At 50.6% G+C, this 24,746-nt stretch overlaps 1 protein-coding gene across 6 annotated transcripts in view; it reads right to left on the reverse strand.

Annotated features, from left to right (window-relative positions):
* UNC13A (unc-13 homolog A) overlaps positions 1 to 24,746 on the reverse strand; it is a 69,570-nt gene that overhangs the window by 33,964 nt on the left and 10,860 nt on the right. For 5 of the 6 annotated variants that reach the window (XM_088839174.1, XM_088839177.1, XM_088839175.1 and 2 more), the window contains exons 4-16: positions 23,654 to 23,771; positions 21,907 to 22,030; positions 21,119 to 21,192; positions 20,284 to 20,338; positions 18,354 to 18,389; positions 14,877 to 15,084; positions 7,096 to 7,632; positions 6,480 to 6,588; positions 4,506 to 4,552; positions 2,457 to 2,535; positions 1,732 to 1,803; positions 1,223 to 1,442; positions 140 to 367 (exon numbers count right to left, since the gene is read on the reverse strand). In XM_088839174.1, coding sequence (XP_088695300.1) covers positions 140 to 367; positions 1,223 to 1,442; positions 1,732 to 1,803; positions 2,457 to 2,535; positions 4,506 to 4,552; positions 6,480 to 6,588; positions 7,096 to 7,632; positions 14,877 to 15,084; positions 18,354 to 18,389; positions 20,284 to 20,338; positions 21,119 to 21,192; positions 21,907 to 22,030; positions 23,654 to 23,771 — 1,907 coding nt within the window. Of the gene's footprint in view, positions 1 to 139; positions 368 to 1,222; positions 1,443 to 1,731; positions 1,804 to 2,287; positions 2,294 to 2,456; positions 2,536 to 4,505; positions 4,553 to 6,479; positions 6,589 to 7,095; positions 7,633 to 14,876; positions 15,085 to 18,353; positions 18,390 to 20,283; positions 20,339 to 21,118; positions 21,193 to 21,906; positions 22,031 to 23,653; positions 23,772 to 24,746 lie in introns of all 6 variants that reach the window. The other variant, XM_088839176.1, reaches the window with a different exon arrangement.

Here is a 24,746-nt window from a genome sequence, read left to right on the forward strand (position 1 = left end):
CAAACGCGTACACACAGCCAAGGGAAAGTCACGGAAACCCTCAGATACGTGTAGCAAAGGGAAGGAAGGAGCGTGGGAGGGAGCACAGGAGGCCAAGATGGGACCCCGTGGCAGCCCCTCCCCCACTCCACGGCCTCACCAGTGATGCTGATCTTGGCCGACCACTTGGATGTTCCGTCCAGCACGCTCTGCTTGACCGCCTTCATCTGCTGCGTGTGTGCAGTCTTGGTCACCGCGAAGATCTCCTGGATGAGCTCGAAGATCTCGGGCTTGTTGCGCTCCCGGATCTTCATGCGGTCCTTGAGCACCATGATGATGTTCTGCGTCCGGTCCTCCGCCCCGTGCTTGGAGCTCTTCTCCGCCGCCCCTGCGGACGGACGCAGACAGGCGTCACCTTACACAGTGCACCCCCTCCCAGAAGCGACAGCCCTGACTCCGCCAGGCTCCTCTGTTCATGGGATTTCCCAGGCAAGAATACTGGGGTGGGTGGCAACCCACATTTTCCTTCTCCAGAGGATCTTCCAGACACAGGGATCGAACCCAAGCCTCCTCATTGGCAGGCGGATCTTTTACCACTGAGCTACTTGGGAAGCACTAGAGATACCAGAGTTCCTACCAGCTCTCTGAATCCTCCCCCAAACAGACCTTTCCCCCTAAAGTTCCCACCCCCTGTCTTAGCCCCTCCTGTCCACGTGAGTCCCCTCCTGCTCTGACCCCAGCCCTCGCCAAGTCCCTCCCCTTCCCTTGCTCCTCTGCCCAACTTGAGTCCTCTCTGTCCTTTGAGTTAACCCTAACCATAATCCATTTTTCTCCGTGGAAAACCTCTACCTCCGATTAAGCCCGCCCCTTGTACAGTTTATTCGCTTCCCAGGTGGCGCTAGTGGTAAAGAACCCTCCTGCCAAACGTAGAGAAAGGCATGGCAGCCTACTCCAGTATTCTTGCCTGGAGAATCTTCATGGACAGAGGAACCTGGCTGGCTGCAGTTCGTGGGGTCGCAGAGAGTCGGACACAACTGAGCACGCACGCGTATCCTTCCATGGTGTACAGTTTAGCTCCTCCCTGAGTCCTGCCCCACGACTCTAGGACCTCCCGCACTTCCTTCCCACCACCATCCAGTGGCGTAGCTCCGCCCCACCCCGCCCCTCGTCAGAGCCCCGCCCCTATTATTAACAGTCCCTCCCCCCGGTCTCTGCTCCGCTCCCGCCAGCGTCCAGCACTCACGCTGCAGACAGTCTGCATTGAGCAGGTCCTGGCACTTCTCGTGGCACTTGACACCGCACTCGGTACAGCGCATGCCCTGCCGCGCGATGCCCCACAGCAGCCCCTCACACTCGTAGCAATAGGTGGGTGTGGTGGCCGTCCACACCTCGAAGTTGTGTGGCGTCGTGCACGAGATGGGGTAGATTAAGGCTTGCAGGGTCTTCTTGTAAACGTGATTTTTCTGCGGGGGAAGTAGGGCGTGTGACATAGAGCCCTAACCGGGGGGCACTGGCTTCTTCCCTCTCCCTCTCCCCCCTCCACGTCCCCGTCTTGCTGAGTGTGGTAAAGTCCCCCGTACCGCCCCCACCTCCACACTGTCAGAATCCACGGTTCCGGTGCATAGACTATGCTGCTGTGTTGTCGAATTCTGTAAAGTGAGGCGTGCCTGTCTCTGCCACACCCCACTTCCTTTCCTCCAGGAGCCCCGAGCCCAGTCCACCCTCCAACCTGGGGAAAAGAGCCCCACGCACCAGCTCTTCGTTGTTCAAAGTGCTGGATGCCAAGGCCGAGGTGATGCCTGCTTTTCTGGACTGGACAAGGGACTGGAAACAGGGAAGTCACCAAGGGAGTCAGAAGGGTCCATTGACACCCAGGGGTTATCACCACAAGCAGAATCCATAGTTTGAGGCCATCAACCACCGATTCAGGTCACAGTTACAAACAGGAAACAGGTCACAGCAGTGAGAGCAAAAATGGCACACACACACACACAAAATTGGGAAGTAACAGAAACTCCAAGTTAGAAGAGACCCTGGAAGGGGAGCAGCGCCACATCTCTGACTCAACCATCCCTCATCACCATGGACCAGACTAGGGAACTACATGTGGCCATGGTCACCAGCCACAGAACAAAACCACCAGCCACAGCATGAACCAAAGTGGGGAGTAACCTGCTTTCTTCCCCACCAGTGAACTGTAGGACACGGCAAGGCTCCCTCCCCAGAACCCATGTGCTAGGGGCCAGCTGGAAGATCCCAGTGTGGGGTGGGGGTCTGGGGAGGATATTCAAGGGTTGCCATCACTTACCATGGCCTGAAGTGTCCAGGCAGCACGCAGAATAGAAATCAGATCACATTAGTCTCAGAGAATGCCTTGCCAGCCCCTAGCCCCAGGTCTGCCATGGGCAGTTGTACAGGTTGAGCACTGCCTGAGGCAGGGCTGCTCTGCTGGGGGAGGGGAGGGCACAGGCACTCACCAGGTCGCTCACGAGTGGGATCGGCTTCCTCTTGCGTATGTCTGGCATGCTATCAATGATGATGAGACCACCGCCAGGGCTGCAAGACACCCAGGGACGTCAAGGGCCCAAGGAAGTCCCCCTTCCTTCAACAGACATCATCTTAGCCCTGGGGAAGATACCTAATCTCCCCAGGTATTAAGGGTTGAATTATGTCTCCACAAAAGACACATTGAAGACCTAACCCTCAGTATGTCATTGCAGGAGTAATTAGTTAAGACAAGATCATCCTGGAGTAGGATACATTCCTAATCCAATATAAGTGGTATCTTTATAAGAAGAGAGACACACAAGGAGAAGACAGTGGTGTGAGAATAGGGTCAGAGATTGGAGTGACTCGTTTACCACCCAAGGAATACCAGGGACTTCCAACTACCAGAAGCTGGAAAAGCAAGGGTTCTCCCCGAGAGATGTCAGTATGACCTTTGCCAACACTTTGGTTTTGGAATTCTGGCCTCCAAGAACCTCAAGAGGATAAATGCTGTTGCTTTAAGGGCCCCATTTGTGGCAGTTTGTTAGGGCAGCCCTAAGAAACAAAGACACCGGGCCTCAACTTCCTGGTCTAAGGAATGGGGAGATGACGCAGCTGCCCACATTTAATGAAAATTCGAATTAAGGCAAATCTAAATAAAAACGTATTTAAGAAATCAATGAAAACTTTATGCTCAAAATGGAAAATATATGTGCACATTTACAGTCTATCCTGGAAGAAGGGACTTCAAAGCCCATAGGAAGGAGGAAACAGGAAATGGTATATGTGCTATTTCCTCTCTACTGCTTTGGCATAGCTGGTGAATTGGAATGACGGCTGTGGCAGATGCCCCGCGGCCTGTCCAAATTCACTTTACTGAGAGACTAATCCTGGAGACAATTCAGGTGTGGTTACTCTCCTGAATGTTCCCATTGGCCAATGAGAGTGATGCCTGTGACCAATGACCCCGAACAAGCCCTGGTTTGCTATTCACGCACCAGCACTCCCTGAAGGATCAGACAGAGGCTTGGAGACATCTGAACTATGTCTCTGCTTGGCTGCTTCCCCTACCTGGCCCTGCCTGTGAGGGAAGCACTCTTGAGAGCGCTTCCTGCATAAATCATGCACACAGGAGCCCCACTTTCAGACCCTGCTTCCAGGGCTCCCCACCTGGGACACTTGCCCACCTGGGAGTCACAAGCTTCAAAGTATGTATAAGGGAAAGTAGTAACCGGCTCAGAGGTTAACGCGTCTGCCTCCAATGCAGGAGACCCGGGTTCGATCCCTGGGTCGGGAAGATCCCCTGGAGAAGGAAATGGTAACCCACTCCAGTATTCTTGCCTGGAGAATCCCGTGGATGGAGAAGCCTGGTAGGCTACAGTCCACGGGGTCGCAAAGAGTCAGACACGACTGAGCGACTGAACGGAACAGTAACCCTCCAGCTGCCATTTAAAATATTAGTGTAATTTACAAACATCTTTCGCATCCTCTAACCACACTTACTCTCCCCAGGAATTAAGGGTTGAATTGTGCTGGAATGCACAAATGCTGAAAAAGCACCCTGGAAAATCAGTAACTTAAGAAACTAGACATGAAAAATGTTCCATGTAAGAACAACTAGTGTCATGAAACAGCCAGCAACTGTAGCAAAAATCTGAGAAATGCAGAATTGGAGCAAAAAATTCACTCCAAGGTTGCAGCTGTATCATGCAGGAAGTGGGTTTCTTCTTTACCTTACATTGGTCTTGAATTATATGAGTGGCTTGGGTAAGACCTCTCTGGACTCAGTTTTCTCATCTGTAAAATAGAGGTAGTGGGCCTCCCATGGGTTCATTGTGAGGATCTGATGTGTTACTATCTTTGGCTCATGCTGGTCATGAGTGTCTTATGACAGTGGCTACATTATTTCACTCATGCTCAATCTGTCTCCTGTCTAAATGGAATCTCTCCCTGCTCTGGTTGGGCTGAGGCTATGGTGAGAACCAGCCTCAGGCTCTGGATTCAAAACTTCTTTCTCCCCACCAAGATCCATTACTCACCCGCCTTTGAACCACAGGGACTTGGACATTTCTCCTTCTCCCCGGGCCTGCAGGACAGATAGATAGTCAGTGTGGTTGCCCCTTCCCAGGTCAGCACAGGCACCACACCCACAACCGTCTCCCCTTTGTGCTGGAAGTCAGAAAGCCTGGGTCCTAGTCCTCACTGTGTATCCTTAGGGAGTTCACTGACTTTTTCTGGGCCTCAGTTTATCCATCTGTAAAATGAGAAGAAAGGGGATGCTCTCTGCCACCAACTGCAGTGAACTTTAGTGCCCTTGTCTGTGAAAATGGAGGACTTTTTTGAGCATCATCTCAAGCAACAGCTCATGCTCTATAGCCCTGGAATTCTGAGATGGCTGGATGGCATCACCGACTCGATGGACATGAGTTTGAGTGAACTCCAGGAGTTGGTGATGGACAGGGAGGCCTGGAGTGCTCTGGTTCATGGGGTCGCAAAGAGTCGGACACGACTAAGCGACTGAACTGAACTGAACAACATTCATAAGATCCTATCATTTGATTATCTCACCTGATTATCTGATCTCATGCCCCAGGGCCTTTGCCCAAGCTGCACCACCTGTTTGCATGCTTTCCCACCTTCATTCTCAACCAGCCTCCATCTATCATTTAGATCTCAGCTAGATCCCCTGGAGAAGGAAATGGCAATCCACTCCAGTACTACTGCCTGGAAAATCACATGGTCAGAGGAGCTTACAGTCCATGGGGTCGCAAAGAGTTGGACACGACTGAGCAACTGAGTAACTTCACTTTCAGAACCAAAGTCAACACCTCCCACCATGTAACTAAAGGGTGGCATAATGGGGCCGGGCATGGGGGGGGGGCAGGGGGGGAAGGCAGGGCAGGGATAATGGTCTGGCACTTTCTCCTGAAATACTATTAAAATTCTTTGAAGCATCACCTCCTTTGGTGAGTTTTCCTGATTGCCAGATTAGCTTTATGCCCCGTCTACGAAACCCAGAGGTCATGTTCATCTTTTCTTGCAATATTATTGGTTTCATCACAAGGGTAGCTGCTGCATTTTTCATTTAATTTGTTGACTTAGGGAAAATTAGTCAATAGCCTTTTCACATTCTTTGCTACTCTTTGAATCTAGAGTCATGGGAATGTGTAGTAAAAGAAAATTCTATTGCATGACTGATAAGAAATTTGACCTGAAACTTTTGTAGCTCTGATGGTTGATGGTCTGAGACTTTGGGAGTCTGGTTAGGAGCTCCTCCTCCTGCCAGCCTCACCCCAGTTTGGGAGGTCGCTCTGGATAACAACACTGCTCTGTCCCCAGCCCAGAGAAGGTTGAATGAATAAAGCAGTGAATGAATGGCCTCATTCCTGCTGCCCATTAAACAGTCATCCTGACCCTGACATTAATTCTGTTTCTCACCTAATTCCTTTTTCAATACCAATCAGACTTCAGACCTTTCCCTAATCCCAACACTGACACCCAGTGTGACCCCAAGCACTGACCTCTTCCCCTAACACCAAGTCTAACCCTGAACACTAATGTTTGGCTGCTGCCCTAACCCTGACGTCCATTCCTATCTCTGACCTGTATCCCTGTCCATGAACCCGGCGCCTGAACTTGGCCGTAGCCACACTCTCAGCTTAATTTCAGTCCCTCTCCTTCTTCCCCACTTAGAAATCCAGGGCTGCCCTGGGGAGGTGGGACTGGGGCTCGGTGGAGCCAGCAGGTTGCACGGGAGAGTAGGTAGGCATGGGTAGGGCCAGGGAAGAGTCCGATTGGGCAGGCGCTGAGCTGGGAATGGGGACGCTGGAGCCAGGGCGGGTGTGGGTGGGGCTAAGGAAGGGGAAGTGGGTGGCAGGGGCTGGCGTGGGCAGGGCCCGGGAAAGGACCTAAGTAGTAGACTGGGGCTTGGGAGGAGCGGGGAAGCGGCATGGCCAGCCGGGTCATGGGCGTGGGTGAGGCTTGGGCGTGGCCAGGCTGCTGCTGTCACTCACCTCCTGCAGCTGCAGCCGCACTTTGTTGAAGGCTCGCAGCCAGTTGGCTTTGGCTCTAGACATGGAGTCCTGACCCTCTTGTCCTTCCTCATCTTCCCGTGGCCTGAAACTGAGGCAAGGGGTGTCGCGATGCTCCGGAGCCAGCACTCCCTCCACCCTCCACCGTCTAAGTGATGCTGGGCCCTCCACGGCCTCTCTGGCACGTCAGAGATGCAAGGACCCACCCAGGCCCCTCCGACCATGCTCAGCTCTCCTCCCCACTTCCCACACACCCAGCACCTCTCTGACACCTTTGGGTCCCCCTGTGTCCCCTTGCCACCTTCCTGGACCTTCTGCAACGTTGTAATCCTATCTGCCCAACATTCTTCTGATGCTTTTGTGACCTCTCCAACGCTGGAAAGCCTTCCAGTCCCTCCCAACCCCCCAAGACGCCTTCATGACCCTGCTTGACCCACTCTGACCCCACTGAGCCCTTTCTGATTGCCAAGACCCTCCTATCCCATCCTAGACCATGACTCTATGAGAGCCCTCCTCCCCATTCCGCAGGTCTACACTGACCCTACCATAACACCACTGACCCTGTGACCTTGTGATACACTCAATCCCTTCCCATTACCTCTCCTCAGCCTTGGGGGCCTCAGGCTCCTGCTCAGATGCAGGCACTTCCTCAGGCACGGCTGGCTCAGGGGCCACCTTGGGTACGTCGGGGGCTTCAGTGAGCATGGCTGGGGCCTGGTCCTCTTTCTCGGGGGCAGCAGGAGGAAGGCTGACTCGCTTGAAGTCCTTGGGCTCAGCCACGGCCACCTCCTCTCGCATGGCATAGCCTCGGATGTCATCCGGCACCTCCTCCTCCTCCTCCAGCTCTTCCTCGTCTTCAGGTAGCTCCTCCTCCTCCTCCTCCAGGAAGTCCTCCAGGTCCTCATCCAGCTCTTCATCCAGCTCCTCATCCAGTTCGTCCTCATCTTGGTCCCAGCGTGGCGAGTCCTTGTGGTAGCTGACTGAGCTGTGGCAGGAGTGGTAGGAGTCCCGGTCCCGCTCATCCTCTAGCTCAGAGCCCTGCAGGCTCTGCTCATCTGGGTCGAAGTCCTCACTTAGCTGTGAACTGCCTTGGCTCAGCTCCCCTGAGGAGGCGTAGCGGCTGCTGCCTGTGGGGCTGCAGGGTCAGGCCAGGGCTCAGGGACTGGAGCACAGAGCTGCTGCCCATCCCAGCCCTGGTCACACAGGTTCCCTCACCCAGTCATTCCCTGGGTTGGTCATTCCCTTTATTCCCAGCATTGGTGGAACACCTCTGGGCACCAGGGAAACACAGCCGTGAACCAAAGAGACAAAACACCTGTTCTTAGGTCACTGACTATCTTGGGGGGCAGGCAATAAAATCAGATTGATGACAAAATCAGTGCCCTACTGTGCGCCTATCCAGGCACTGTGGCAGCTGTAAAGCCTTCACCCGCATGTTGAGAAGCCTTCACCCGCATGTTGAGGACCCCGAGTGTCCCTGCCACAGCCCCGTGGAGACCTAGCACTCCTGCAACAAACACAGTTGCCCCCATCTCCTGATGTCTCTCCTACCCCCGCCTCAGCCTGGTCCTCCCCCTGTTGTGCCCCCTCCATTCATCAGGGCTCCCCCTCAGCTCCACCTCAAAGACATGTGTGTAATGTGTCCACTTCCTTGCATCCTGGGCCCCATGTTAGTCCAGGGCCTGCCATCTCCATTAGACGCTGTCTTACTCAATGTTCACTTCTCTCCTGGACATTAACATTTTCCATGAAAGTCACAGAGGGGCTTATCGGAATCATAAACCCAATCACAGACCTCCTCTGTTCCAAACTCGACCATAGAAGTAAAGTTAGTCGCTCAGTCATGTCTGACTCTTTGTGACCCCATGGACTGTGGCCCACCTCGGGCCATGGGATTCTCCAGGCAAGAGTACTGGAGTGGGTTGCCATGTCCTCCTCCAGGGGATCTTCCTGACCCAGGGATCAAACCCAGGCCTCCCTCATCGCAGGCAGATTCTCTAAAACCCCATGCCATGCCCTGCACTTCTATGTGGCCCAGGCCCTCCAACTTCCGTACCCTCAGCTGCCTCCATCCTCCCTTCTCTCCCCCTGTTCCAGCCACACTGACCTCCTCCAACTCCCTAAACTGCTCCCAGCTCTAGACCAGTGGTAAAGAATCTTCCTGCCAGTGCAGGAGATGCAAGAGTCGCAGATTCGATCCCTGGGTCAGGAAGATCCCTTATAGAAGGAAATGGCAACCTACTCCAGTATTCTAGCCCGGGAAATACCATGGACAGAGGAGCCTGGCAGGCTAAAGTCCATGGGGTCGCAAAAAGAGCAGAACGCAACTAAACAGCAACTGGGCCCTAGCACTTGCTATGCTTCCCCAGGGACATCCTTCCTTGCCTGCTTTATCTGGAAGATTCCTGTGGTGCCCACTGAAATAGCACTTCTTTGGGTGAGTTGAGTCTCCTTCAACCTCTAGTCAGGTCAAACCTACCCCCATCCACATTATATGCTCCTTATATGCACCCTGGATCACACTCAGCATAACCAGGAAAAAGTATCTGCGTGAGGGCAGACACTCACCACCTCTCAGCCCTCCTAACCACTCATCCAGACACTTAATAGACAGCGGTCCTGGTCTTAAACACTTCCTCCCCTCACAGTGACTAGGATCCTCTCTTTCAACCAGCCCCGGGGATGCTTTAGGAATCAAACAGGGGTTTCTCCCCCTAGTCCTTATTTGCTCAGCTATGTGTGTGGCTGACTGCTTTTCATTGCCTGTCCTTGTAGACAGCAAAGATGGGGGAATCCTCAGGTGTTATTGGGCTGGAACAGACTCCCAACTCCCTCTGCTGGTGAATACTCCCAAAGTCCACTCCAGCAAATTCTGAGTTGCCAAGAGTGCGCCTAGGACTTGGGTCCCCACACAGGTCTGGAAATGCCTACCTGTGACACCAGGCACCATGTAAATTGCTCCAGGCCGCAAGATGTTGGGACCGATGGCCCCCAAGACTCCTCCCACCCCAGCTCTGACATTCGGGAACCAACACAACTCTGATCCCAGACGCTTCTCCTGGATCCCATTGAGTTAGCCACCAAGAACCTCCCTGTATGATCTGGCCACACCCACCTTTAGTTAAGCTGTTTTCTCTGCCTGGAATTCTTCTCCTCAGACTACTCATTTATCCTTCAAGGGCTAGATCCCGGGCACCTTCCTCCAGGAAACCCACCTTGCCCTTTCCCACCACCAGGTCGACCAGTTGTGTCCCTCTCTTAAGCCAAGCCCTGACCTGCAGGACGGAATGTCTATTCCTCTGGGGACATTCAGTGGCCAACACCGGGCAGCAAGGCCAGAGTGGCACGGGATGGTGTCTCGAGTCACTGTCAGGCTGTTTCTGCCTGTGCACCCACTCTCTGCTGTGTGACCTGTTCATGGGGAGAGTGGAGAGGGCTCCCCCTTTTCCATTCCCACCCCCCCCCATTCCATCCCAGGAATACTTACAATAAACAGACTCTCCCTGGGACATACAGACACACCCAGGGCCACAGAAGGACAAGACAAGCCCATGCACACAGAATGGGAGCCAGTCCGGGACCAGCTCTGTGCACACCCTCCTTTGAGACCCAGGCAACTCACTCCTACTCTTTGAGCCTCAGTTTCCCTATCTGTAAGATGGGCACTCTTCTGCATTTTTCCTCCAAGAGAAGACTTTTCCATCTACTGAAAGAGCTCCTACTTTCTTTATATTTGATGTCTTACTCTCCTTTCAGCTGTTTCCCATACATTGAAACTTTGTCCCAATAATTGCATGAGTCTGAGCCAGCTTGAATATGCAAGAGAATGATGCTTTACAAATGGTAGTGGTTGCAAAATTGGTAGGAGAGGCTGTTAGGGAGACAGGAATGCGTCTGAAGATATTTGGAATAAGGAAGTCACTAATACAAACAGAAAGGGATCTAGTTCTTTGTTTTCAGGATGGCTTGCACACAAAGGAGCTAAATGAAGGATGCTAAGTAAACCCAGGGTAAGATGAATTCTACTCCCTCTTATATCACTAAGCGGTTTACCTTGAGCATGTCATTTCATTTCCTTGGACCTAAAAAATAAAGAGGCTGGACTAAATACTCAATCTTATTTTCTCCTTTTTGAAGTCCAGTTGATTTACAAATTGTGTTAATTTCTGCTGTACAGCAAAGTGATTCAGTTATACATAAACATTCTTTTTATATTCTTTTTCATTATGGTTTATCAGAAGATATTGAATATATTTCTCTGTGCTGTACAGTAGGACCTTGTTATTTATTCTATATATAATAACTTACATCTGCTAAGCCAAACTCCCACCCCATCCCTCCCCCAACCCCTCCCCTTTGGCAACCACAAGTTTTTTTCTCTATGCCTGCAATTCTCTTTCTGTTTCGTAGACAAGTTCATTTGTGTCTTGTTTTAGATTTCACATATAAGTGATATCATATATTAAATATTTGTCTTTCTCTTTCTGAGTTACTTTATTTCTTATGATAATCTCTAGTTGCATCCAAAAATGTTCTGGAAAAAGTTCCTTCTAACACATGTCATCTATAAACTATCTGAACTTTCTATGGTATGTGCAAAACAGGGAAGTTTAACATGAAACTTGTTTAAATACCTGCAAAACAATATTGTACTGGATGGTGCTAAAGAGTGAGTAGGGGGACTTCCCTGGTGGTGCAGTGGATAAGAACCCACCTGTCAAGGTGGGAGACATGGGTTCGATCCCTGGTCTGGGAAGATTCCACATGTGGTGGAGCAACTAAGCCCCTGTGCCACAACTACTGAGCCCACACACCTAGAGCCTGCGCTCCGTGACAAGAGAGTAGCCCCTACTCGCTGCAAACTAGAGAAAGCCTATGCAAAGCAACGGAGACCCAGCAAATCCAGAAATAAGAAAATAAAAGTTGAAAAAAAAAAGACTGAGTAGGGAGCTTATCAAGGTTTTCTTCAACTTATGTTTTATCCAAACTCTCTAGAGTGTTGTCCAGTGGAAATGTTTTCTGTCCATACTATCCAACATAGTAGCCATTCATGCATGGCTGTTGAGCTCTTGAAAAGCTTCCAGTATGATGGAGGGACTGAAATTTTATTTTACTTATTATTTAAAATTTGAGCTTCCCTGGTGGCTCAGATAGTAAAGAATCCACCCTCAATGCGGGAGACCTGGGTTCAATCCCTGGGTTGGGAAGACTCCCTGGAGGAGGGCATGGCAACCCACCCCAGTATTCTTGCCTGGAGAATCCCCATGGACAGAGGAGCCTGGTGGGCTACAGTCCATGGGGTCGCAGAGAGTCGGACACAACTGAGCGACAAAGCACAGTGCACAGCATTTAAAATTTAACTTTAAAAAGCCACTTGGGGCTGCCATGTTGGATGGCACAACTCTGAAAGCTCATTTACTTTGATGGCACAAAGAGAAACCATTTAAGATTTTTTTCTTACTGCTTTATTCAAAATACAGTGATTCTGAGGGTTTCTCCAAATCTCAACCAGGATGTAAACACTTGTTTGCATCATTAACGTTTTTGTCAAGAGTTGGAGAAGGTTTGCCATTCAGGAGGCTGGATGGCTATGTTTAATACCAGGTTTGCCCCTGAATTTTTTAATTGAAGGATAATTGCTTTACAGAATTTTGTTATTTTCTGTCAAACATCAACATGAATCATCCAGAATGTGGTCCACCCAGGGGTGGTTCTAAGACGCTGCTGGGAGCAGAGAGTGGACCATCTCCTTGGTGGGTGTCCTTGCTGATGATGTAGTAAGAACACTACTTCTGTCCAGCTGTACGGCCTTGGGAGGCTAACTTCGTGGGTTCTTTTTTAGGGCTGATAGGCAGTGTGGCATTGTATCTGTGGTCATGGACTCAGAAGTCTGCTTGACAGGGTTTAAAGTCTGGCTTAGTCATTTAACAGCTGTGTGATCTTAAGAAAGTCACTTAATCTCTCTGCTTCATTTTCCACAGCTGCCCCGAGGCATGTGAGATCTTAGTTCCTGGACCAGGGGTTGAACCCGCATCCCCTGCACTGCAAGGCAAATTCTTAACCACTGGACCACCAGGGAAGTCTCATAAATAAATTTAAAAACAAACAAACATAGCACTTAATAAGTGTTCAATTAAAAAAAATAAGTGTTCAATTAACCAGCATTATTTTTCTTCCTTATAGACACGGCAGAACCAAGATCAGGATGAGGCAGGTGCGGCCAAGTCCTACAAGTGCAGGTTCAGCTCCTGCATTTACTTAAGCTGTGCATTTTCCTCAGCATGGATTTTTTAGAAAATTCACTGAAGTGTAACTTACATACAACAAAATTCACTCTTACAAAGATATATTTTGGTGAATTTTTGGTCATGGGCTATTTTGGCACTCATTTTGATTTTTTAAAATATTGCATTGACATATTGATGTTGACAACTGAGTTTTTTGGCACCCTCTAAATTTGTACTTGAGGCAACCTCAAGCATACCACACTTGCCCCAGCCTAGTCCTGGACCTGTGTTACAGGGTTTACCTCCCACTCTGATATATCAGAGTCTCACACAAGTTGGAGGCCCTAATGTATATGTGAACTGAGCCTAATATCTTATTTATTTACTTATTTATATGTTCTAATTTTAATTTTCTTGGCCACATGCCATGAGACATTTGGGATCTTAGTTCCCTGACCAGGGATAGAACCCACAACCTCTGCATTGGAAGTGCAGAGTCCTAACTGCTGGACCACCAGGGAAGTCCCTGATCTAATATCTTACAGAGATTTGAGGGGTCATATTAATAGAATTGGGCTTCCCAGGTGGTGATAGTGGTAAAAAACCCTCCTGCCAATGCAGGATTTGTAAGAAATGCATGTTCAATCCCTAGGTCAGGAAGATCCCATGGAGGAGGGCATGGCAACCCACTCCAGTCTTCTCGTCTGGAGAATCCCATGGACAGAGGAGCCTGGTGGGCTACAGTATATAAGGTCTCAAAGAGTCAGACTCAACTTAGCACGCACATGCATTAACAGAAGTATTGGTTCAACAAGAGAGTAGAGAACACTCAAAATGTTCATCCTGCCCAGCTTTTAATGAAGGAAATGTATTCTTTGGGGAGCAAACATTTTAGAAGACCCATGACCAGTAATTCACCAAGCCACTGCTTGCCGCCCAGTGGGTTCACCACAAACACTTGTCCTTATGATGATTTACCAACTGTGTGACCTCAGGCAAGTGACTTAACCCCTCTGGGCCTTGATTTCCCATCTGTGAAATGGAGTCAATAATATTCCCACCCAGAGAATGAAATAAGATGATGAAGGAAAAATGCTGGACCAGAGCTGGGCACCCGGTTAGCTCCGAATACTATTATTTGTGTTATTTACCTAACGGTCACTACACAGCACTTTCAGGAACCGCCCAAAGTGCTGTACAAATATCCAACCTGTTTAATATCATGTTTGCTGCTGTTCAGTTACAAAACCAGGACTGGGGAGGTCAAGTAAGTGAAGAGGCGGGCGGCAGGCACAAGCTTCCGTCTCATGGGCCCAAGGGCCAACACGCTGCGCCCATGTAAGCCGGGACCAACCTGTGAGGTAGGTCCAGGGACAGCCTACTTTGAAAAGAGTAGTGATGGTGGCTGGACTGAGGCGGGGCAGCTCCTAAGTCACTGCGCCCGGGTGGCAGTGGTAAAGAGCCCGCCTGCCAATCCAGGATTTGTAAGAGGTGCGTGTTCGACCCCTAGGTCAGGAAGATCCCCTGGAGGAGGGCATGGCAACCCACTCCAGTCTTCTTGTATGGAGAATTCCATGGACAGAGGAGCTTGGCAGGCTATGGTTCATAAATCTCAAAGAGTCGGACACATGCCTGTGCCTGACTAGCAGTGTCCATGCCTGCTGGTCAGGAACACAGAGTCAGGGGCCACCAGGAAGGCTGAGCAGGACCACCCCAGGACCACGAGCCAGCCACTTGCTGGGAGTCTTTCTAGCATTACCATGATTCACACCACCCTCATCCCTTCCCCATCCCTGGTAATGCTCAGCTCTTCATCCAGCTCCTCGCCTGAGCAGTGAGAGAGTACACAGGAACCAGGGGCTTCTAACTGGAGTGCCAGGGAGCCTCCATTTTGCAGGGGAAACTCTTAGGGGCTTTGTGACTTCCTTCTCCTCTTTCAACCAAAGCAAATCCCTTTTTATCAGGCTTGCAGAGTTTTCTTGGTAAGATTTTGGATAAAGAAAATTTCTACTGCCTACAAAAAAGCATGGATGCTGCTTTCTTAGACCCACTTGCCTCCAGCTCCCTCCTGCCATCTATTCCTCTCTCCACTCCAGGAGATAGAGTTGGACACACACACACACACACACACCCTCCACTCCACAGTGACTACCTGAGGGCCCGCGGCTCAGAGAACTCCTCATAGCTGTGCATGGAGTCACTGTAGGATTCCCGGGATCCCAGGGGTGGTGGACGGACAGAATATTGGTGGACCGAGGCATTGGGCTGGGACGTAGTGTAGTAGGGTGGCGGGATGCTGTTGCTTGTCTCACTGCGGTAGTCACTGTCGCGATCGTCCACTGCACTGTCAGGGTCATCATCTGGAAGAGAGAGGAGGTGAGGGGAGGGAGTGAGGACGGGAGGCAGAGAGAGAGCGGGCAAGCACGCAGTGGAGGCCAACAGAGTCTCCCAAACTCAGGAGGGTCTTCACTGATTGCTAACCCAAGAAGAGGAATCTACCAAAATGAAAAAAGGATCTTGGGTCATGTTAATAGAGGTATAGGTTTTAGAATAAAGGAGGTGAAAACCCTGCTTTTCTGTATGTGGATCAAATGGGACCTAGAGTCTGGGGACCAGGGTAGGTCCTACAATGTGAAGAGGACAGGAACGAATTGGAAGGTGTCTTTCAGCTCAGATGTGAGAATGGACCAGTCCAGGCTCTCTGAAAACAATATGGGTTTTTCCATCAGGTAATGAGTTTCCCATAATAAGAGTCACCCAAACACTTAGGGGGAAGTTGGAGGGGAGATCAGGAAGACAAGGTAAATGCCCTTTAACCTTCAGAGATGTCTTGATATCCTAGGAAGGTGACCCAGACCTGAACTCACTTGTATAGGAAGGGGCTCAGAAAGATTAGATTCTTGGGTTGGCAGCACCATCACAAGCCCAGAATCTATCGCTCAAATGGAACAGGGTGGGGTTGCCAAACTCCAAGTGTTTAGTAAGAATTAAAGGATACTTTAGTTCAGTTTGCTTTCCTTGGTAAACAGAAAACAGATTTTCTTTCTCAGTAAAAAGAAAACAGTCTCAAAGGATGTTAAATTGTGGTGGGAACAGGAGAGACTCCATTTATTTGGAAAGTAATAGTTGAGTTGAAAGTAAGTGAGCTGCCTGCCCCAAGTTAACTTCCTGATTGGGTACCCCATGGTACACTAGGCTGTGGTACCGACTTACTGGTGATTTTAAACACCAAGAGGTGGGTTATACTTTTTATTTAAAGATTTTTTTTTTAACATGGACCATTTTTCAAGTCTTTATTGAATTTGATACAATATTGCTTCTGGTTTTTTTTTTTTCGACCTAGAATCTTACCTCCCCAGCTGAACCTGTACTCCCTGCATTGTAAGTGCAGAGTCTTAACCACTGGGCCACCAGGGAAGTCCCTGGCTTATACTTTTTTTTATGTCTTTAAGCATTTTTGCTCATCTCCTAGGTTTTTATTTTTTCTTTATTATTTTAACTTTCTAATTCCTTTTCCCTCTAATGGAGTCTATCTCTTTATATTAAAAAATAGGTCGAATTTTTTAAATATGGTAAACAGTTAAAATATTAGTTTCATCCTTAGCTTAGAACTAGCTATCTGATTCAGTCCCTATTTTGCCTCCAGAAAAACCTTAAATTCATTTTTAGCAGCAGTGCTGGCTTTCGCAGCATAGCTCTGGCTTTCCTTAGTGTGGCTCTGACTTTTGCAGCATAGCTCTGGCTTTCCTTAGCGTGGCTCTGGCTTCCCTATTTCTCTTTGACTTGGGCCGCTGTGGCCTGCAAGCTTTTCATCCTGTCCCTGCCGTGTGACCATCATCACCTGATACACTGTATGCTGACAGCGCTGGCGTCAGAGGCAGAAACAGATGGAAATTCATTCCACAACTTAGATGTATGAGCTTCAGGGTAAAACTGACGGCCCTTCAGGCCTGAAGTGGGGCATCTGAAACTGGGGACAATGTGGCAGGGTTACCAAACTGCCCCTCTCACCAACTTATTTTCTACAGTTATTTGGGTTTGTAGTCTACCAAACTGCCCTTGACCAGGCTGAAATATTTCCAGTCAAATCACTGAGACTCTGTGCATGTTCACCAAACTGATTTTTTTCCGGACAGATTATCAGTTTTTAGGGGGAAAATTGCTCTCTGTTGGATTCTTTCTGCTTTTGCCCAGACTCTGCTCTTTACCAAATTATTTTTGACCAAATTGCCTGCTTCTGGATAAGACATTTTCAGCCACTTTTGTTTTGACAAAATGATCTGCTTTGGGCCCCATTGTCTTTGCTCTTCTTGACCCAATTATTTTTACAGGCTTTTGCTAAATTGGTTTTAATCCAGAATGTCTTTTTTTTTTTAACTGTATTGCTTGTTTGTGTGAAACTGCTTGTGACCAAGCCTTCTTGTCTGCCAAATGTCTATTTTGGCTAAACTGGCTTTTGATCAACTTGCTTTGACAAATTCTTTGGGTCAAAATACAGCTGACCCTTGAACAATACAACGGCTAGGGACGCCAACCCTCTGGGCAGTCGAAAATCCATGTGTGATTTTATAATTGGCCCTCCACAGTCACACTTCTGCATCCGTGGATTCAATCTACTGGGATTGTGTAGCACTGTAGTAGTATTTACTAAAAAAAATCCGCATATAAGTGGACCTGTGCAGCTCAAAGCCATGTTGTTCAAGGGTCAGCTGTATCTGTAAACAGTTTTCCTGATTCCTGGGTCAGGAAGATCCCTTGGAGAAGGGAATGGCAGCCTACTCCAATATTCTTGCCTGGAGAATTCCATGGACAGAGTATGGTCCATGGGGTCGCAAAGAGTCGGACACAACTGAGCAACTTACACTTTCCTGATCCTGAAGGGAGGGTGGGGTGGAACTTGTCCATCAGGATGTGGGGATGGGGTAGAGGAACCTCCAGTTGATGGAGTAGAAATCAGGAGGTAGATACACGCTCAGACTAGAGGATTGGATTTCTCAGGAAAAGGCATGGGGAAAACGGAGCTATTCCTTAGAGAGAACACCGTCCTCTAATCTGGGGAGAGGTGGCTTGTTTCCTTTCCCTGGGGGCAACTTGGAGGAAGCTGTGTGTGTTGGGGGTGGGGGGCTTTGGGAGCTGAGCTCTCCAGAGTGATGTCTGCCTGGGGGGTTCTCTGCCCAGCTGCTCTGTCTGAGACCCTCTCCCCTCCCCACCCACCAGCCTCTGAGTGACACTGGGGCTGGAGGAGGGCTCCAGGTGGAGGAGGAAGATGGGGAGACAAAAAGAGGAAGGAGTCACAGGAGAGGAGATGAGGTTATACATGGGGAGCGAGGTGGTGGGGGGATCACAGTGCCCAGCTGGAGACAGGCAGGTCTCCTGTCTAAATGCCCACTCCTCCCAGCTGAATCCCCCCACCCAAGTGATGGGACCCACTCCCCTGAGACAGATCGTGACCCTCAAACAGATGTTAGTGATGGGGGGCAGGAGAGCACAAGAGTGGTCTTGCCGGTCCTCTGGCCTCAGTGCATCAACCACAGGCTCCCCGCTTCCCTGATCAAAGGGGCGGGGGCCTCATGGTCTCCGAGGCGCCTACCTCCCTGTGGCCTCCCAGAACATCAAGCTGAGTACTTACTCTGCTGCTCACCCCAGCCAAAATAATTCCAGTTGCCTACAAAGAGAAGGGGCAGAGATAATAAAGGGAGCAGACAGAGGGGCAGGCATGGGGAGGGGGGCTCCCCCAACCTCCTCATTCTCCCCATCTCCTCCTCCCACCCGGGACCCCATGCCCTTTTGCCCTGAGGGTCTTTCCCGAGTATCACTTTAACCACTGACTTTTGTTACGCCTTCACTCGCCATCTTGGGAGGAAGGCAGGATACCCGCATTGTTTGACAAGACCGCAAGCTCAGCCAGGAAGTGGTAAAGAGGCCGTCTGGACCCAGGGTTTTCCATCTCTGAAGTCGGGGGTCAGCACACCTCATTCTTCTCCCCACACCTCCCCATCCTCCAGATAATGAAGGAAACACTGGAGACCTTCAGCTTTGAAACATCCCTGTTGTGTGAGTTTTTATTTTAACGACTTTTATTCTATAAGTGAAAAAGCAAGGCTCAGAGAGGTAGAGTGAACACCCTCGAGCCACACAGCCTGAGCGCCAGAACCAGGGAGAGAACTACACCTTCACTACCACAGTCCCATCTTCTGCATCTCAGAAAAGCAGCTTGGACCAGAGTTCTGACTCCTCTGACACTCGGCTGCCTCCTTTGTGAAAAAAGGGTGATAAACCAGTCCCAGGAGAGCTCGGAGGCAAATGCTGGGCGGTAGGTCTCCATTCTTGAAATGAACCCTCCTCTGGCTTCAGGTCACCGGCCCAGGCACTCTGTGTCATCTGCTCCTGCCCCCACCTTGCCTGGCCCTGCTCCAGCACAATCCTTCAATGACCCCATTCACCAGAGAGCGGGTTTGTAATTTCCTCAGAGCAGTGGTGATCCCTTCCCAGGTGTGGAAATCAAGGGACTTTCTCCATCTCACACCCCAAGTGAGTGTAGGAATGGGGTCCTTCAATTGCAGTCGCCCAGCTCCTCCCTCCACCAATCTCCATCATCACATATCCTGGGCATATGGTGGGGGGGCGTGGACGACGGATACAGGAGAGACCATGAGAGGGAAGGAGAGGAGGATGGGGAAGCAGATGGAAAAGGAGAAAGAGGTTGAAGGGTGGGGTGGGGGCAAAGCGTCATGGGTATGGGTTTTGCCCGGAGACTATGATTTTCACTTCTCCATCTCAGAGGACTTGGAGGGTGCTTTAAGGAGAAAGACATCTCCTAGATCTTTGAAGACCTAGTCTGGGGGCATCCGAGTGTCTACAGGGCCAACCAAGGAGGATAAACACACTTGAAAAGTCCAGCCTTTGGTGAAGGAGCAGTGTATAGAGGAATATAGTGACCATCATCATCATTAAGAGATACAGCTCGGTGGAAAGAGAAGACAACTCAGAGTCCCTTGGACCTGGGCTGAAACCCTGGCTCTGCCTCCTGCCATGTGTGTGACTTTGGCAAGTCACCCCTCCTCTTGGACCTCCATTTCTTTGTCGAAGAAAATAGGAGCCTATTATACATGGGTTGGCAGGATGGTCTGCACCATCTGACTGTGGGCTGCTTGGGGGTCTGTGTGGCCTCATGAAAGCTTGTTGAATGAGTTCTATGTCCTCATCCAGGACCTAAGAAATGGAAGTGAAGACTGCAAAATGCTTTTCAACCCTCTAGATGCCCTTCATTCCTCCAAAAAAGATCAGAATGTGGGGGGCTATCAGATGCCCCTGTTTCAAAGAGAGGAACTCTAAGGATCAGACAAAGACCCTGGCATGCCAGTGGCCACATGGCAAGGCAAGATTCAAATCCAAGTACCAGATCTTTTCCTCTTTCCACTACACTGTGACTGGATTCTGTTCACTCTTAGGACCCATATCATTGGAGGGGAGTGACCCGTTCATTACAAAGGACAGTCATGGGGTAGAAAGGATTAGAGTTTCAACTGATGCCCAGGAAGGAACTGAGAAGTACTTACAACACTGATTGCTGGGAACAGGAAGAGGCTTGTCTTGCTCATCCTGGAATGAATACTGAGGGGAGGGAAGGAGAGAGGGTTTATCTCAGTGGGCTGCCAGAAGCCGTGGCCCTCTGTTCTCTTCCCTCTTGACTTGCCCTGCCTCCTAAGTTCCCTCCCTCTGGAGGAGGATACAGCTGTCCGCAGAGCAAGAGGGAGAGAGATACACCAAGACAGTGAGAAACGGATACAGACAAACAGAAAAAGAAACACAGACGCGGGGAGGGGGGGAAAACCAGATGGGAAGAGAGGGAAGAGGGAACACTGAGGCGGGGAGCTAACGGAAGGAGAAGGTGAGCGCTGAGCTTGGACAAAACTGACTAACCCCTTTGCCCCCTGCCTCCCACTAAAGAGCGTTCTAAACTTGCCTGCTCTTTCTTCACTGCCCTTACCTTCTGAAGACCGCCACACTGGGTGCTTGAACTGTGAGAACACAGAGCCCAGAAGAAGGGGGATGGCAGGGAAGAACAGGTACGGGGGCAAGGTCTGGTGGGGAAGGCAAGTTTTTAAGAAAACCTGGAAGTGTGACTTGAGGAGTTGAGGGGTGAGGGGCGGAAAGGGGGTTTAGGAACTGTAATGGGGCCTCTGCACCTCCTTGAGAGTACTGAGTAAATACAGAGCCTGAGTCCACTGACATCATCACGTGGGCTCTGTTCCTCAACGCCATCACTGGACCACGTGAGTCACAGAATTTAATCAGGTTAAAAGAGGTAGAGACGCAGACACGGGGAAGACAAGCGGAGACAGAAACAGGAGAGGGAGGGAGGAAAGGGAGGAAGGTGGTGCTAACGCTCACCTCATCCTGGTCCCGCATGGCGTTCAGCTGCTCCAGCTTCTTGGCCCAGTAACGGGCCTCCTCCTCGGGGATGTCTGCAGGCAGAGGCCTGGCCGTGAGCCTGGGAGCCCCTCCCTGCCCCTCAGCCCCATCCAGGGCGTCCTGCCCGCCTATGGGGCTGGCCGCCAGGGCGTGGGGAGAGAGGACTGGAGAACAGAAGCACCCCCTGCACCACGCCACCCAGAGCTGCCTTGGGAATGAATGGAAGACGTGAGAGGAGGCGCATCCTAGCGTTACCAGGATGGGGATGCCATGGGCTCTTGGAAGGAGGGCATGGGAGAGCTGAGCTGCTTCCGGGAAAGGTGGAGAGGCTCCTCTGTGCCTCTGCCCTTGCTCATCTCTGCGTCTCTCTCATGCGCTCTGATTGTCTGTCTCTCTTTGTCCGCCTCTGTCTGTGTCTTCTCCGTATCCAGCTCACTTCTGCAGTCTAAGACCTAACCAAGGGCCAGCCAGGACAGCTCAAAGCTGAGCCCCACAGGTTGAAAAGCACTGGCAGCCCATTGGTGACCTGCAGGAGCTGGAGTGTGCTCTGTACCCAGCAGGCATGCATCTCTGCTGACTATGATCTGGGAGACTATCTTCTGAGGAAGGGGAGCCTCATCCTCAGAATGAAGGGTCGTCGGATGAGATCGGGGGCGTTCAGGATGATATGGCTATAGACATGAAGGGTGATCTGGATCCACCCAGGCCTGGTCATTCTCCTGGGGCTGGGCAAGGGTTCCTCCCCACGCCTCCCCAACCACACTCACCTAAGGGCAGCTCAAAGCGGGTGTCAAGGAGGATGCGGTGGAAGGTGGGATCCTTAGTGCCGCAGATCTCACTGTCCGCCATGATGACCTGAGAGTCCAGGGTCAGCCACTCTCCAGGACCCTCCTGTGGGGTGGTGGGGTGACAGGGGGTAGGGTCCTGCATGAGGCCAGGTGAGTCACGCATCTGCTGTGCATGGGCCAGCAGGCCTCTGCTCCCACGTGACATGTCTCTCTCCCTTCATCTCACCCTTAGGCCAAGAACAAGGGCCACATTCTCATTTCCGATAAGGAAACCGAGAAGAAAGGTCACAAATTCAACGCACCATTGTGGGTCTGGGGAACCCAGAGAGAGGGACCTGCAGGGTCAGGTAGGGGCGGACCCAGCCTTGCATAGCACTCCTCATCCCTACTGAGGGCTCAGCTTCAGATAAAAGACCAGATCTTACCACCATCCTGGGAGGAAGCCCCCCTAGTGAATGAACCAGTCCCCCTTGGTTCAGGGAAATGAGCTCTTGAGCAGTGGGGTCCACTCGGAACCTCAGTTTTATTCATCTCTCACAGGAGACTGATGCTCTGTGGCCCCCGAGAGAGGCTGGCAGGGGTCAGGGGAGGAGTCTGGGGTCCCTGGCCATAGGCCATAGTTGTCCCAGATGACTATGGGGGACACAGTCATAGTTGGGGGGAAGGGTCACTGAGGAAATTGTGGTTGGGCCACAAGGCTTCCTTTTGGAACCACTTGCTTGGACTACTGCATCCCTTTCTTCCCTTTCCATTCATTCATTGAAAAATAAACCTTCCTTGGTGCCCGCTCTAAACCTGGGCCATATTGGGAAATCCCTGAGAAGCCCACAGTCAGAGTCTGACACAGACACTCCCAGCACCACGGAGTCAAGGGAAAGCCAGAAGGAGGGAGGGGAACTGAGGGATTCAGGGGGGGCTTCCTGGAGGAGAGGACATTGGAGCTGGACTTAAGGGTGATGGAAAGGACACTTGAAACCCAGAGAACAGAGCATGTGAAAGAAAGCTCAAAAACCATCTGTGGTGCCTGTGAGGAGTGTAGGTTGCAGCATGGGGGAAATAAGGCTGGCAAAGTTGGTGGCTGTTACCTGGAAGGCCTCCCAGGGTGACAGGCAGGGAGGGCAGGACAGGATTCTAGGGGCCAAGTGAAGGGGCTGAGATTTAAGGCCAGGAGCCTAGAGAAGGAGGCCAAGGTTATTTTCTAGTACTTCTTTGGGACTGCTGCAACCTCCCTCCCTGATGCCCATCTGGGCACAAAGTGCTAGTTGCTCATAATATCCCTTCTTCTCTCTTCCATAGGGATACATTTCTAGTGGGGCTGTGCAGCTAAAGACTGTATTTTCCAGATTCCCTTGTAGGTAGGTGGGGCCACATGACAGTTCTAGCCAATAACACGTGAGTGAAGTGCCTTGAGCAGTTTCCAGTTTGGGCCCTTAATTAGGAGTGCAAACTCCCTCCCTTGTTAACTTTCCCTCCCCCTGACTGGAATGCAGATGTAATGGTAATACGTGAGCAGCTATGTTGGGCCATGAGATGGAAGCCACATGGGGAGAAAGGCAGAATGACAAGATGGAAGGATTTTACAACCTGGTGACTGGAGCTGCCACAGCCACCCTGAACGCCTACTCGAACATTGTCAGGAGATGGAGAGAGAGGCCTATCTCATTTATACCACTGGCCTCTGGGCCCCTCCCAGGCACTCTTATCCAACCTTCATCCTACAACTCACTTCATTGGACTGGCGGATGGTCCTCAGGGGGATCCACACAGTGCCCACCATCGTGTCCCAGATGAGACCCTTGTTCCATACCTCCACCGTCAGCCCCAAATCCAGGCGATTAATCTCACTGTTGAGAGAGGACAGAAAAGTCAGTTCAATAGCCTTTGGACACACAACCAACTGGAATGCAAACCCATGTCTGAATTAGTGCCAGCCAGGAAAGTGACACAGTAGTTCTTGTTTTACAGAGGGGAAACTGAGGCCAGAGGGCTAAGTTACATGCTCAGGGTGTCACAGCAGAATCAGGTTCCAGGTTTGGAAAGAAGAAGTGGGGACAAGTATTACATGTACCTTCAATTCACCTGGCCCTTCCTCTAGCCCTCAGACCCTGAGAATGCTGGTTAAGTGAGGAAGAGGCTCCAACACCCTCCATGGCTCCCTATTACTCCTATGATAAGGGCAATTCATGGTTCTTCCATCATTCCCAGTGTTATCCCTCTCCAATCATATGGGGACACCCTTAAGCATATGAATGATCCTACCTTTTAAGCACTTTACCTGCAGGAAATGTGCAGATTTCATGAATGTCCAATTCACTGAATCTACCAATTTACCAAATATTCATCTTAAGGAATGTTCTCCTTGAATATACCTGGTCATTCAGTAACTGGCTTTAGGGGAAGTTGAGGACTATTGTTTCCCACTCCCTTCACCTTTTCCCTAGATTGTAGGACTAGCACCTTCCTTCCCTTCTCTAAGTGCCCCCTTGCTCCAGATCCCAACTCTGGATTCTCCCATGGCCTCCCACAGTCTCCAGCCAGCCTCTGCTCAGGGGTTGAGGGCTGCCTGGGTCCCCATTCCAGCTCTGTCAGATAGAGGCTATATGACATTGAGCAGGTGTCTTTGCCCCTCTGGTCCTCTGTTCCCTCATCTGTAACATGAGGATTGTGTTGGCACACTCTCTTCCAGGGCTATAAGGCAAAACTGACTTAATCAAAGCCTTGGAAGAGGTCACGGCAGATGTTGGCCATCATCAGAGTACGTAGGATGTAATAGGAGGTCTTCCTAGAGACTTCCCTGATGCCTCAGACAGTAAAGCGTC

The sequence above is a fragment of the Moschus berezovskii genome, chromosome 8, assembly GCF_049115385.1.
Source record: "Moschus berezovskii isolate FMDL1 chromosome 8, NW_MosBer_1.0, whole genome shotgun sequence".
Classification (NCBI taxonomy): domain Eukaryota; kingdom Metazoa; phylum Chordata; class Mammalia; order Artiodactyla; family Moschidae; genus Moschus; species Moschus berezovskii.